We start from the raw sequence: 15,935 nt of genomic DNA, 5'->3' as shown, positions 1-15,935 counted from the left end.
CACATTCAACACATCAACGATGTGTCTTAAAGCTTGATACCTGTTCACTGGGGGTGGTGGGTAGAGCTCCAAACTCTTTTATGTACTTGTCTGTTTCCTTGGCAAGTTGATTAGTATACTGCTGCTTCTGTTGCCTAAAGTGAGAAAGAAAACATGCATTACAGCCAAAGAACCCATATATTTTTTTTAAAGCTACAATTCTGCCACTTGAATCAATGCAGATGAACAGATTTAGAAAAGATCTCTTTTTACCAAGTATTTAAACTATTCGAAGTAGTTTTATAAACTGGTTCTAAATTTTCTCTATCAAAACAGAATTTTCTGATCCTACTTTTTGGTAAACATTCAGCAAAAGTTCTTCATTTACAGGTGACAATCAAGCTTGCAAAATAATATCAGTAGCCTTTTAGGAACACAAATGACTCCAGTGGGGAGGGAATTTGACAGAGAGATTTCTCGTTGTCTGGTCCTCTATGTTTGAGGTACTGAAAGTGTAGAAGACTTTTTTTTTTTTTTGAGTTTTTTAATGTTTTATTTTTTAGTTTTTGGCGGACACAACATCTTTGTTTGTATGTGGTGCTGAGGATTGAAACCGGGCCGCTCGCATGCCAGGCAAGCACGATACCACTTGAGCCAAATCCCCAGCCCCAGTGTAGGAGACTTTACTCTGAGTCCTACACCTGGGAAGTTGGTTGTTGCCTTTGACTTATTTCCCACATCTTACATACATGGTGGTCTTTCCTAATTCTTTATATGGACATTTATATCCTCTAAATACCTTAAAAAAGGAAAAATACATAATAATAGTACAAATTTACTATTATTTAACTTGATATGGAAAAAGTAATAGCATTTTCTTGTCAAGGGAATGAAACACAAGAAAAGAAGTAAATTATACTTGTGTCTGTATCTTCCTAGCTAGCTTATAAGGTACAATTTTTAAGAACTTTGACATTGAAAAAAATAAGCTGTATTAAGTTGATGCTTTATAAACATCAGTGCTCTCATATATAATGCCATGTATTTTAAACATGGACTGGCCACATTAAAGAGAGACTGAGAATATGTCTAAGTATAGATATCTGTATGGGATCAACAAGAATTATAACCTATTTTTATCTCTACCAAATTTTGAATCTTGGGAATGGTATTGTGGTCAAAGTTCCAAAAGGACACAATAATAATCATATCTCTATACTCATAATTTTAACAATTAACTCTAATTTTAATACTATAACTGTTAAGAATTGTGCAATTCCATTCCACTTTACTTTAATTTTAGATTTGGAGCATTTTTACCATGCTGACAGCTATCCATTACAGAAAAATAAAATATCAATTATAGACAAGTATAAATTTTTCAGGTTGCACTTCTTAAAAAATATTAATTGCTATTACCTACCTTTGAATTTCTCCTTATTTGTAATTTTCCTTCTGTGGGTACTATTACTTGGAGATATCATTTATTACATATATGCTACATGAAATCTGTAGCTATAACAACATTAAGGACTTAGAGTCAGGTTCTGAATAATGTTGGGGAAATCATCAAATTCCCAAAAGCAAACTAGAAGTATTTCTTTTAATCTATCTCATTCTAATTTTGTATAGTTCAGATGAGATGGTATGTATAAACACTGTAAACTCTATAATATGTCATAGACAAATATTATTATTGTCCATAGAGCATATTAATTTACTGGAACATGTATTACACAACTTAATTATAACTTTCATTTAACAGATGCTAACACTCTGAAATTCAGGGATATAGGTATAAACTTTTGGGGAGACACTTCAAATAACTGGATATGTACCAGAACCAAGTAAAAATCTTGTCACTGCATGGACTGTTGACTGTGGGAAATAATCACATCAATTGAGGAGCTTGGAGGGTAATTTTTCAAAAGCTATGAAACCAACCTATTTTAAAAATGTAGGAAAAACTAGCCAAAGAAGTTTTGGTTTGATACAATAAGCCAGATCTCTAAAATAAAAAACATATGCCTTTCTGGACAGGGAAAAAGAATACATGATAGCTTGGTCTGGATAAGGCTGCAAAGACATCTTTTTAGTTTTCTATTTTTCCCCAGTAAACACATTCTACAAGAGCCATATAATAATAGAAATAGCTTTTCTTTTCATTTCTTTTCTTGTTTAATTAAATACTTACAGCTGTTGTCTCAATTCAGGTGAATCTTGAGGTGTTCCAAGTTGATTTAGGCTCCTCTGTATTTCCACAGCTATTATAATGAAAAATAAAAGTGTAATTTTTACAAATTATTTATTTCTTATTATTTACAAATGTTAGGGCTACAGAAATAATCAAGTTAGAAGCAATTAGGTAATCTGGCAGTTTAAAAAGAAAAGGAAAGAGATAATGATATACAACACTGAGAAGAGAAGGAAAAAATCAGTGGTTTATTCAAATCTAATTAGTAACAAAAAATGGATTAATTTTGAAAGAAAATTGAGTGGGAATGTAAACATGTGCAACTGCATTTATTATCAAAAAAATAATATTTTCCCTACTCTCTCAGGACAGCAAATAAATAAAATACCACACAGACTTTAACTTAACTTTACTGGCATAGACTTGTGAGGCTTAAAACTCATGAAGCAAGCAACTATGACAACTGCATATTTCATTATAATATAAAGTGAATGGATTATAGTTTGTAAATGAGGAAGGAATGACAAAATTAGAAAAAAAATCACTTTTCAATTATTACATATTAACTGATTCAGGCAAGGATCATTAAAGGACACTAAAATCAGAAGATATTCATTCAACTTCAAATTATCAAAGACACAGATGACATTTAGAAGATAACCTCATCATAGATAAATCTGTTGTTTAAAACATGATCAAATTTAGCACCAAGAACAGGATGCACAGACATGGTCAACCTCCTGGCCTGATGCAGGAGAGAAGTCACAATATGACCTCAGTATTTTGCTTGCCAAAAGTTTGATCCTGAATCTAATAATGAAGAAGAGATCAGATCAATCTAGACTGTGAGATAATGTACAAGAAAAATGGCTGGACTTTCAAAAATGTCAATATCACAAAAGAAGAAGAAAAAGACAAAGAAGGCAGTGAAGTGTTTTATTTTTACTGTGTTGCTGGTCATTGAACCCAGGGTCTCACACAGGCTAAGCAGGTGCTCTGTCATTGAGCTACATCCCCACTTCCAGAGGAGCTTTTTAAAATTAAAGAACTAAAAGACTGAAACACCCAAAAAGAACTATAATTTTTTTTTACTAGATTCTAAATTTTTAAAAAAGCATTAAAAAACAGTGTAGAAACTGGAAAAATCTGGATATATATATAGAGAGATATATTAAACAAAAGTTGAAAAATGTCAACAATTTTTGTTGGACCCAGGTGAACGGTTCATTGTACTATAATTTTCCCTTTCTCTAGGTTTAGATTATGTACATAATTTAAGATGAAAATTAGGAGATTCATATTTTTGTTAGGCCTATACTTCATAAGCTTATGATCACTGCAATTAAAAAAAGGTTTTTTACAAATTCATATTTCTATAAATATTATACATAAAAAATGCCAAGAAGAAATAAGTTGAAAATTCATCTTAAAGAACTTTCTCATTTCCAAAAGAACTAGAGAAGAACAATCCAAACCACCCACTGTTTTTATTTAAAATGAGTAGTTTATTTATAAAGCCAAATGCTTTAAACAGTCGTTATTTATTTATAGCATCAAGGCAATGATAAACTATTCCAACATGCAGGATAACTTTTGTTCACTGAGTATGAGACAATAAACACTGCTTTCAAGTTAAAGTGGAAAATATAAATATTTAAAAGGTACTGTATATAGCTACAGTTATTCAACATTCTGCTAGATTCAGAGGAATTTCTTCTTGCTTTTGGGGGGATCAAGTTTGTTTTTGCGGGATGAGAAATTTTCTGTGTTGTGTTTAATGTGTGGCTGCTTATAATCAGTTATATATTTCCCTCTCAATCTTAACAGATTTTCCTGAGATGCCTTATGGGAATTACAGCTTTTATTTAAAAAACAAAAAGATGTTGATAATACAAAGTGTGATATGGCTCTCTATACAACAGAGGCATATTTATTTCCATTCTAGAGGGTTTTTCTTCTATAAGAAAGTCATATTATGTAACCCTATTTCACATCATCTAGCAAAATAAATTTATAATGAATTATGAATTTAAATATTAAAAACTGAAAATAAATTACTACATGTAAATATAAATATGTACTTCTCATGTGATCTGATGTATGATCTTGGAGTTGGGAATACAATATTAACTGAACAAGATATAAAATAAAAACTATCAAGGTTCTGACAAATTTGACCACATAAAATTTTAAAATGTTATGTGAAAAATATGCACATACATTACAAATATATATATTATATAACCTGTGTGTGTATACATGGGAGAAAAATAACTGTAGACTGTGATGAAAATCTAATGCAAAAAAACCTCCTACAACTAATAATAGAAAACAACTCCATTATAAAATGGACAAAAGTTATAATCTTATAGTTTATAAAAGGCAAATAAACATAAATTCCACTGATAATCAACTTTTCACCTACCAGATTGGTAAAAAATTAGGAAAAGAAATGAGTATGGCTGTTACTACAAAATCAAAAGCCTTAAAAACAAAAGTTAGAGACTAAAAATCTAGTAGAAACTGACCAAGCAAAGGAACTTCCATATTTATGAATAAATTCAATAGCAAAAAAACGATTAAAAAAATCGTATCAGTCTTGGAAAGAAAAAGATAACTGGAAAGACAAAAATAACTATAATGTATGGTATACAATTATTCAGGCTTTAAGAAGTAAGGAGAAAGAACTGCTTCTGGTAGGCGCAGTGGGAGCCTAAATCCATTACAAGGTAATTTCCCCAGTTTCTCAACAGATACTCACCCGTCCCCAGTTCTCTCCCATACTCCCTGAGAAACAGCTCTTAAAGGAAGGAAGAGACCCCTGGGGTCCTTAGGGATTCGTCACTGTTATGATTTGGATTTGAAATGTCTTTAAAAGTTCATGTGTTGAAGGTTTGGTATCCAATCAGAGGTGGGCCTTTGGGAGGTCATTAGATCAGGAGGGCTCTGACCCCCTCAATGGATTAATCCACTCCGGATTTATAAATAACCTTATGGGCTATTGTGAGATGGCAGAAACCTCAGAAGGTGAGGCCTCATGGAAGGAAGGAGAACATGCCTTCAAAGGATACATTCTGTTCCCTGCTCTCTTCCCCCAACCCCTCTACTTGCTGACCACCATGAGGTGAGCAGCTCTTCTCTTCCATGTTCTTCTGCCATGTTGTACCACCCCACCTCACCACAGGCTAAAACCAACTGGGCTAGGCAACCATGGACTGAAAGCTCTAAAACTGCGAACCCAACTAAGTGTTTTTTCCTTTGAAGTCCTTTATTTCAGGTATTTTGTCACACTGATGCAAAGCAAATACACTCACTTGGACAAAACAGTAAATTAAGAGCAATACCTAATCCTAGGCAATTGCTCAGAAATGCCACTGCAAAGGAGCGAAGGAGCAAGGAGTGGTGATGTCTCTGCAGTTCCCATCTAAGTGGACTGTCTGGAGGATGCAGATGGCTAACAGCAAAAGCTAATTCAGATGGTGATTCCAAGTGCAAAATGTGATCTGTTTACTAGAACAGATCATTGCCATCTCTGGCACCTTGTATACAACTGCTGAGTAGATAAAAAAATGTGGCATTTATACACAGTGGAGTACCCTAAAAATGTTGTACCCCCAAAAAATAAGAGAATGTGAAAAGGAATATGCTAGACTTAAATGAAACTGCTGTGAGCCTTCCCAGTCTTATCTCAATGTTATAGACCTACCCACTCTCTGTAATATAATTTAGTTTTCAAGGATATTAACCACATCTCCTTCTATGGGACCTTACACTAGTCCAATATACTGCTGACATCTGCTTTTAGGACCTAAAAGCAGAAAACAATATGAGCCATTAGTGCAAGGATATAAACAGGCCAGCAAGAAAAAGATAAATCCTATGAAAACAGAGACTCTGGTTTCAGTAGTGAGGAATCTTGGTCGACTAATCTGTATTAGCATTACCATTCTCCTGCAAAGTATTTTCTACGCATTCTCAAGTACAAAGGGAGAATATTTTACACTATTCCTGTTATGGTTTGGATGTGAGATATCCCCTAAAAGCTCATGTGATAAAAAATTCAGAAATGTTCAAAGGTAAAATGATTAGATTATGTGAGGTGTAACCTCATTGGTGGATCAATGTATCTGACAGATTACTAATTTGAAAGAACTACTGTGCTGGGTACTAAACAGAAGCAGGTGGGGTGTGACTGGAGGAAGGGGGGCCACTGGGGGCATGTCTTTGGGGTTTATATGTTGTCTCTGGCATCTCAACCTTTCTGCTTCCAGTCTATCATGAGCTGAGCAGCTTCCTCCACCACCTTTCTTCTATGATATTCTGCCTTACTTCAGGCCCAGTACAGTGGAGCAGGCTGACTGTGGGAATGGCACCTTTAAAACCAAGAGCCCAAAATAAACTAATCCAAGGTGTTTTGGTCATAGCAATGAAAACCTAACGAAGCTTCAATCCTTTTCTGAATGTCCCTAAAGTTACCAGTTTTGACTTTAACCTCTCCAAAAAGAAAAGGTTACCCAACAAATTGAAGCAGTGGAAAAAGCAGCTCTATCACTTGGCAGCTCTATCATTAAAGACCTTGATGGACCAATGGTAGACTGTGTAGTTGTCAGAACACTGAACTACCAGGGCCAAGTTCTAATGGGAAGACCATAGGAATCCCTTAAAATCTGGTTACCAAACCATGCTCCCTTTAGCAAGCCCATGTTATCTTTATAAGGATTAGTTCAGTACCTTGCTATTGAACCCTGGAATAAAGGAAAATATACCAGATAACCAAGTGACCTGAACTGCCTACCATGAATTAAGTGTTATGGTCTATGTTGGCATTTCTTTCTATATTTCATTCTAAGTATGTCAGTCAGCCCACCTCTAACCAGCTCCTACAGTATCTGTTCATAATAAACTACCTATGTTGTAGGAATAATAGCCACCTATAGATTCATGAACACCAACTTTCCTTACTCAGACAAACATGACTACTGACACTACTGTATACTAATATTTAGCAATCACAATCAAAAGTATACTGGTGATTAGGGTGCCTGCCATTCTTGAGGGGCAAGATGATTATGTCCCTTCCACTTTAGAGGAGGCAGAATTTTTTACTCACTGAAATAGTGCTACTCTGTTTTTTAAAAATAATTTTGTTTTATTTAGTTATTATTATTATTTTTATGACATGTTAAGGATCGAATTCTCACACATGCTGGGCAAGTACTTTACAACTGAGCCACAACCCAGACTTTCTCTGGGTTTTTGTAATGCTTATTTTACCCTTCCCCCACACCTCTACCATTCCTAATTCCACGAATTAATCCCAATAATGACGTCCCACACATGAGTGCTTCAGATCAAGAAATTACAGAGAAAAAAATAATGGATGTTTTAAGGACAAAGGGATTCACTGATCTCCATTATCTAGAAGCTGCTGGACTTCTAAAAGTGTTTGATAGTCCATGAAGATTCAATTATAATGCCTCCCAGGGAACAAAAATCTTATGATGCTAATGTGCTACATACACTACAGGATCTTTATATTCTCAAAGAACCATTCTAAGGTGCGACTTCACAAATAACCATAAAAAAGCTTAGACTTGAGAACTAAAGGGTGAAAGTAGAGCAAAATGCTTCACAATTCCACCTAATTACCCATTTATAATTTTCTTCCATACCTCAAGGTGACTTAGAGACAACACTCATGGGAATGTAGTTATGTCCCCAGTGAAGCAGAAGCTAAGACCCTATCTGGCCACTTAAGGTCAAGGTAGTATAATGTCAACTTAAGTCATTATTAAGAGGAAATAAGGGTATGCCCATACAAAAATAAGAGCGGGATGTAAACCTCAGGAGATGGAAAGGGGGGAACCTGATAATACTGCCATTTTCAATCATAACCATCAGAACCACAGAGCATGTGAACAGGAGCAATAAATAAGAACCCAAGACTGAATGTGTGATTTATCCCAAACAGCTGAAGTGCAGAATAAAGACAAAAGGAGCACGAGTTATTACTATAATTACTATAGGAGAAACTAGTAATAAATACTGCACTGCAGCCTGTGACTGTTTTCTTTCTGGCCTCACAATGTATATATTTAGATATCTTAACTGTGTCGACTTCCCTATCCATTTCCTCTACTGTTTCTTATGGGTTGTGTTGTTAGTGGCTGCACTGACTTGGGGTTTAGCTCACAGGCTAAGGAATACTGCAGTTTAATCTGAAAGAAGATAATAGATGGATTAAAAAAACACCCATTAGGCTTTGTACTAGACAAACTGAATATTCTTTAGTTTGTCCCCCTCCTCTTTTTTTTTTGAAAGAGGAGAGGAATTCTGGTTGTATGACAGAGTATTAGCAAGTTAGCAAGGTTTTTTTTTTTTTAAGCTTAAGAATGAAAAAGAAGAAACATGTTCATTTGTAGGACACAAAAGAGATAAACTATAAAGGCAATCTATTTTTGGTCACATTAATACCCCAAATTGGGATCTTGTTGGTTATTATGACCAATAAAATGTAGCATCACAGACCAGTCTTTGGAAGAAAAAAAAAAACTGTTGTTAAAGTAACAAACCTGTTTTAAGAGAGTCTCTGAGCTTTGTATGCCTTCATTGCAAGTAATTCAGGTGATTAATAAAGACCATAGTAGTAACTATCACAAAAACAAAATACTAGACTCATATACAAACTAGTTAGTGAGCAAAAGCTGGATTTACTCAGTATTATTTAGGTTGCATAGATATTGAAATTTCTTACAAATCAAACACTTTGGCTCACAACCTTATTTTTCATTCAAAAATCTGTTTAAATAACATGATGCCTCATAAAATAAAGACTCTTAGGAATGCAACATTATTGCCTAAAACAATGCATCTATTGAATGAGTGCTAGGTACTTCTCATGAATTCAAACAGAAGACAAGACCCTACACTCATGTAGTATCTCATCTGTAAAAGGAAAGAAAAAAAGTCACAAAATCATATCCAAAGAGAAGGTAGTAACAATAAATAAAATTAATGTTATAAAAATGCTCCAAACACAAAAGAACCTCTAATATAGGTGTCCTAAAAGAGTATAATTTGCAAAGCTTAAATGGAGGTTGTACTTGTATTGAGTTTAGAAACAGAATACTTCAGTTTGGAAATTCAAACATTTTTACCATACTGAGATATAAGATATAAGACTACCTAGTAGTCTCCACAACTAACAGGTAAACTCCTTAAAGGCAAGGACTATATTTTATTTATTTTTATGTCTACTGAATTTACCATACTGTTGATTCTCAATTATTATTTTTATAATAGAATCATAGTAGAACATTGGAAAGATTAAACCTAATGTAAGAAATGGCATGTATTGGTCTATACCCAAAGGACTTAAAATCAGCATACTACAGTAACACAGCCACATCAATGTTTATAGCAGCTCAAATCACAATAGCTATATTATGAACAGATGAACAGATAGAAAAAATGTGGTGTGTGTGTGTGTGTGTGTGTGTGTGTGCGTGTATGCGTGTGTGTATGTGTGTGGCCAAGCAGAATAAATGTCTTCCCTTTCTTTAGATATTATAAAACAGAAATATTCCAGAGACATCATTTTACACACACACACACACACACACACACAAACAGAATATGACTCACCCTTAAAGAAGAATGAAATTATGGCATTTGCCAGTAATGGATGGAGCTAGAGAATATCTTGCTAAGTGAAGTAAGCCAATCCCTAGAAGCCAAAGGTCAAATGTTTTCTCTGATATGTGGATGCTAACTTACAATAAGGGGTGGGGCATTAGGGAAGAATAAAGGTACTTTGGATTAGGCAGAAGGGAGTGAAGGAAGGGGAGAGGGTATGGGGGTAAAAAGGATAGTAGAATGAACTGACCACTATTATCCTATGTACATATATGATGATATGACTGGTGTGAATCTACAACATGTACAACCAAAAAAAAGGAGCAGTTATACTCCATTTTTGTATGACTTGTCAAAATGCATTCTACTATCATGTATAACAATAAGAATACATTAAAAAAGGAAATGGCATGTATTTCTAAAACACAAAGCATAAATAAGAGATGAATTCCAAAAAATAACTATGTGCACTTGCTATTCACTCAAGGTTTACTGGGTGCCTGCTATGTGGCAGGAACAGTGGGAGGTTTTTTAACAAGAATATTAATTCGGCAGTGTTCTTTACTTGAGTAGGTCTACACTTAAGGAACAACTAAAGACTTTGTTTGATCAGCTGATAAAGGCCCTATGGAAACATAAAGGTGAAATCAGCAAATCAAATTTGAGAAAAAATATCATATGGCATTAGTTTAATCCTATTTCACAAAGAAATTGGAAGCATACTCCAATTTCTTGATATATTCAAGAAACTGTAGCTACTTTGTAGAAGAACTGGGATTAGAATGTAGACCTTTTGGTTTTCCAAACAATATTTTTCAATGTGCTGAAGGAAAGAGAATAAAAGTCTTTTAAGAGATTATTTATAATCCCAGGTGTGTGATAGTTGCCAAAGCAAAGAAAAAATTAAGTGTGTCTCACTTTAAGAATTAGTCATCTAAAGAAACTGGGCTTAGATCTTAGATCTTCAAGGTATTAACAATGTACAAGTAAATTTCATGCCAAGCAGTGGGGCATAGCATCCTTCTGTCCAGCTAAAATAAATCAATAGATAAATGTCTTCCCTTTCTTCAGGCTTTATAAAACTTAAAGATACCAGAGACATCATTCTACACAGGACTAACATTACCTTCCTATATGAGGGTCAGCAAATTACGGACCCTGACGAGCCAGCAACCTAGTTTTGTACAGTCCTCCAAGCTAAGAATGGGTATTATATTTACGGATTTAACAAAAACCCAAATCAATACCACTAACAAAATGAAGACTATGCAAGAGACTATATGTCTAAAAATATAAAATATTTAGTAATTAACCCTTCACAGAAAAAACTGGCTGCTCCCTGTCCTGAATTATTAAAAATCACTTAACTTTATATTTATGAACTAGACTCAATATGTTAAATGTACTAAGTACTCATTGTATTATTAGCACTATCTGCTAAAATATTTATCAAGCTGCAAAATTTTCACTGAACATGCACATATACTGAGTTGAATCTCCGTAATTTTCAACTTAGATACAGAATCAGTTACTTTTTCATTATGTCGAGTTGCTGTATTACCACTCCATTATTTCATTATTCTCCAGGATCTGGAAGAGTAAGAATAGTAAGATAAATGTTTCAAAGGCTATTTTCTCATATCCCAGTTGACAAAGGTAAAAATGTCTGAGAAAAATGAGCCGAGAAAAAGGAAGACAAGAGGTTTCTAGGCACACGACAAGCAGGATGGTGATCTAAAAAACTAATAATCCTCCTAGTTTCTCCCAAAGTCTGGTCTTTATGGTTCTGTTGCATTATCTTATCTGGGGTGTTACATATGAGTTTTAGGATAGTTATATTCTACTAATGTGCAGACATAAATTCAGTTAAAGAGAAAAATTCACTAAATAGGAAAATAAAGGAATAAATCTAAAATTATAAAAGGAACTATTAATTTTATCTCTATGAAGTAATCAGATTCTTGAAGAAAAAATTATCTAATTCACAGAGATAAGTTCAAATCAAGATATACCTTTATGAGACTACAATGAACAAATTATTTTTGCACTTTCTACAATTTTGAACCCATTCTCACCATTACTCACTTTCAGAGAGAAAATTTAAAGAATATATTACATTTTTCAAAACAGAAGTATTTTAAAAAACACTACTTTTGAGGCATGCTAAAAAGGTATTACTGCTTCCTCCAAAATGAAACAGTTCCATTTCTGGCTCTTCAGCAGCAGCAGGGAAAATCCATTCAGTTCCACGTGGGTCTGCTGCCATTTAGTGGAGTAGTGATTTCTAGCTGTCAGGTATAACAACACTCCTGTAATCCCAGTGGTGTGGGAGGCTGAGGCAAGAGGATCACAAATTCAAAGCCAGCCTTAGCAATTTAGCAAGGCCCTAAGCAATTTAGTGAGATCCTATCTCAAAATTTTTAAAAAATGAAAAAAAAATAAAAAGGACTTGGGCTGAGTGGTTAAGCACCCTGAGCGCAATCACTGGTTAAAAAAATAAAGCTTTCTAGCAAAGAATGTATATGTGTGTGTGTGTGTGTGTGTGTGTGTGTGTGTGTGCGCGCACGCGCGCATGCGCGCGCAGGTTTTACAAACACACACATATATTTACACATATATAATTATTATAATGCAGTTACATATAGTGAATGTCATAAGAAACAAACTCATATCTTTGTTTAGGTTCAAATCTTCCTTCATTTACCAAAAATTCTCCGTATCAGAGTTTGAGTATTAAACAAAGTGATATATGTGTGAATATACACATTCTGGAAACAGTATAGATCTCTATAAGAATGAAACAGGCTATTACTGGTAAATTTAGAGTTAGAATTCAGGTTCATTAAAAAGCAAAAGGTGTAGAAGAAAATACATTATTTGAAAATATCAATGAGTTGAAAATAAATCAATTATCAACACAAAAAAGTCAATTATTAACAACAAAACAAATGAACTTTATTCACTTATTTCATGTATCAAGAAAAACTAAGAAAAGTAAAGTTTTCAAAAGCAGTTCACAAGTGAAAACACTTTCTAGACGATCTGAAAGGCAGCTACTAAAATAATTGTGCCTTTTTTAATGAGCTATCTCCTGCTCTGTCTTGTGACCAGATCAGGAAGAAGCTTATCTTGCTAGTGGGCAAAAGCAATGATGCAAACTGTGAAGACAGATCCTCTACAGTGTGACTCTAGGGTGGAGAAGCTCACTGGGGAGCCTCTTCCTCCAGGGACCCAAGTCCCAGTTCATTGTGCTTTCACTCCCAGCTCAGAATCCCTACAGGTAAATTCAACTTCTGTAAAGCAATATTGAATTTAGAATGTGCTTTATTTTAAGTTTTTCATTGGTTTTCTTCCCAGATACTTCTAAGGCAGAAAAGTATACACGTTAACAAAATGTAAACTTGGGCAGCTTAACACCTATTGTAGATTAAATAGTTAAATCTGAAGATATGATTCTTTACAATAAAGTACAAAACAAGTTATCTGAAAACCGTGTAAATAATAATCTGGGATTTTAGGTGGCCTGGACATTACAACCTGTCTCTCTTAGCAAAGATATTCATTGCTCACATTTTATCACACAGACCTGCTCAGTTTACCTGTTCTGAGGTAGACTGCAGCAGCCTCTGCAGAATGTAACTGTGTAGGAGAAAACAGGCAGGGACATGGCGATAGGGAAGTACCTTGCAGTTCTGCAGCCCTCCTGGTGCCACCTATGGCCCAGGACATCCAGGAGCTTCCTTCTCATCACCCCTTATATGGCCCCAAAATTCTGCTATCAAAGCAGCTGAGGATTAGCCATGTCACAAGTGCCTCGGTATATGTGTCAGTGATTCTCAAACCCTTACCTCATTCCCAATTTCTGATCAGTTCTCACTGCCAAGATACTACTATCTAAATGTATCTAAAACACTGAATATATCTGCTTCCATGGTAACAGGGCAGAAGCTTGTTTTTGACGCTATCCCCATCTTCCCTCTGCAAACAATACAGAACAGAGGGGGCTGGCTGGAGAACAGTCATGAAAACTACATTTTTATAAAAATTAGAAAAATATCACCAATGTGGGGATATAAATATGGCCAAAAGGAAAAGAAAAGAGCAGATCCTAAACAGGAAGCCTGGTGGTTAGGCAGGGAGTAATGGAGTTGCAGAGGGAAGGAGGTGAGAGACAGAACTATAAACGGTCACCAGCATTCACTATAGCTTGAGCCTCCCTCATCTGAAAATCCAAAATCTGAAATGTCTCAAAATCTAAAACTTTTTGAGTGGCAACAAGATGCTACAAGTGGAGTGCTGGGGATCAAACCCAGGGCCTTTTGGGTGCTAGGCCGGCATTCTACCACTGAGTTACATCCCCAGCCCATGCACAAAATTATTAAAAATATTATATAAAGTTACATGAAGGCTATGTGTACAAGGGGGTCTATGAAACATAAATGACGTTATGTTTGACTTGGGCCTCATCCCCAAGGTATTTCTTTAAGAGTAAACAGATATACTAAAATGCAAAGTCTGACATCTGAAACACTTGCTGGTCCCAAGCATTTTGGATAAGGAACACTCAACCTATAGCAGAGAGAAGATCTCACCCTGAGGGGGAACTGACAGAAGCAGGGCTAAGGAGGAGTGGGCAGTCTGCCAAGGCAGGTGAAAAGAGGTCAACAGACCGCTGACGTGACCTTTCTCTAAAAGGAGGGCAAGGCCTTACAAAGAGGTGGCTGTGCATTCTGGGACTCATGAGGTAATGGAGTGACTTTAGGACTGGAGGGGGAAGCCTCCTGCACCAGGTGAGGTTCTGAGAAACATAGGAGGAGAGAATCAAGTCCCTGAGGACAGTACAGAAAGAGGCCTGAGCAGAGTCACAGGAATCTCCTGCCTGGAAAATCAAACTCATTCCGTTTGAATAAAAAAGAGGAATAACAACCTCACAAAAGATCACTTTAAAGTGTGGAAGAAGTGGTAAAACTCCTACGGGATACACAGCAGGAACAAGGCTGCCACAAAGTGGATAAACTAAAAAATATAACCCAAAACACCCACAAAATTTTTTCCTTTAAAAATAAACACAAAAAAAATTGACACAATTGAAGTTTTAAAGGATGATCACAAAAGAGCTCCTAGAAGACATGGATAGATAATAGGCACGGGTGAAGCAGAAATTAGAAGAGCTCAGGAAAGAAAAAGAAAAGTGAATTTGGACATGAAGACCAAATGACGAGGAGCACAAGACAGACGGACACACTGAAAGCACCAGGCCCTCTACACCTTCCAGGGCAGCTGTGGTCATTTTGGTTTCCTGGCCTTGGCCCTCACCCTGGAGACCACAGCTCTGGCCCACTGTCATTGCTTCCACTGTCTGTCTTAATTCTTGGTGCTGAATCCTTCAACTGTCCTGGTCTAGTTCTTTGCTCACTTCTCCCCAGAAGTCTCTGTCTCCCTCAGTCACACGCTCCCAGGATACTTTCTCATCACCAACAGCTACACCTCAATCCACAATCCTGATTTCATGTGGGTCACTCACAAATTATTATCCCATGTATGTCCAGATCATTAACAGGGACACATGGACCACCCAGCTACCATACATTGGTCCTGCCTCTTGTCCTCACCTCCCATGTCTTCACGGGCTTTCTGACTAAACTAAAATTCTGCAGTCTGCCATCATATCTGTTCTGGCCCCTCTCCCTCTGTCCTGGCTACTGACAAATCTAAAACTACGCCTCTCTTCTCATACACCATCATCATCAGCTCCAATTTTTATTCCGTCCAGGTTAAAAGTGTAAGTCCTGCAAGGCCCTACCCAACTGGACCCAGGCTCCTACTCTCCCACCCAACCATTCCTCTAGTGCAGCTGGTGAACTTCCACTAGGGGCCCTTGTACATGCTCTTCCCGTGTAAAATGTTCTTCCCTCAAATTCTGCAGGACCCATTCCTTATTTCCCTATTTCCTTCCAATATCTGTTCCACTTTCAACTCCTCAGTAAAGCCCGACTCCCCAAATATCCTCTTAATAAACATAGTCCCCTCTCTAGCAGAGAAGTACATTTTGGTCTTTGTGGTGTTTCATAATACTTAATATCCCCTAATATATTATATAACTGACTTGCTTATTTTATGTCTGTCT

General features: G+C 35.9%; 1 protein-coding gene across 2 annotated transcripts in view; it reads right to left on the bottom strand.

Moving 5' to 3' along the window:
• Positions 1-15,935, bottom strand: part of Stx7 (syntaxin 7) — a 47,577-nt gene that overhangs the window by 8,930 nt on the left and 22,712 nt on the right. For both annotated transcript variants that reach the window (XM_005329762.4, XM_013360526.4), the window contains exons 3-4: positions 2,174-2,243; positions 41-134 (exon numbers count right to left, since the gene is read on the bottom strand). In XM_005329762.4, the coding sequence (XP_005329819.1) occupies positions 41-134; positions 2,174-2,243 (164 nt within the window). The remainder of the gene's footprint in view (positions 1-40; positions 135-2,173; positions 2,244-15,935) is intronic.

Source organism: Ictidomys tridecemlineatus, chromosome 8 (genome assembly GCF_052094955.1).
Source record: "Ictidomys tridecemlineatus isolate mIctTri1 chromosome 8, mIctTri1.hap1, whole genome shotgun sequence".
NCBI lineage: Eukaryota > Metazoa > Chordata > Mammalia > Rodentia > Sciuridae > Ictidomys > Ictidomys tridecemlineatus.
This window is presented reverse-complemented; position numbering and strand designations above follow the sequence as displayed.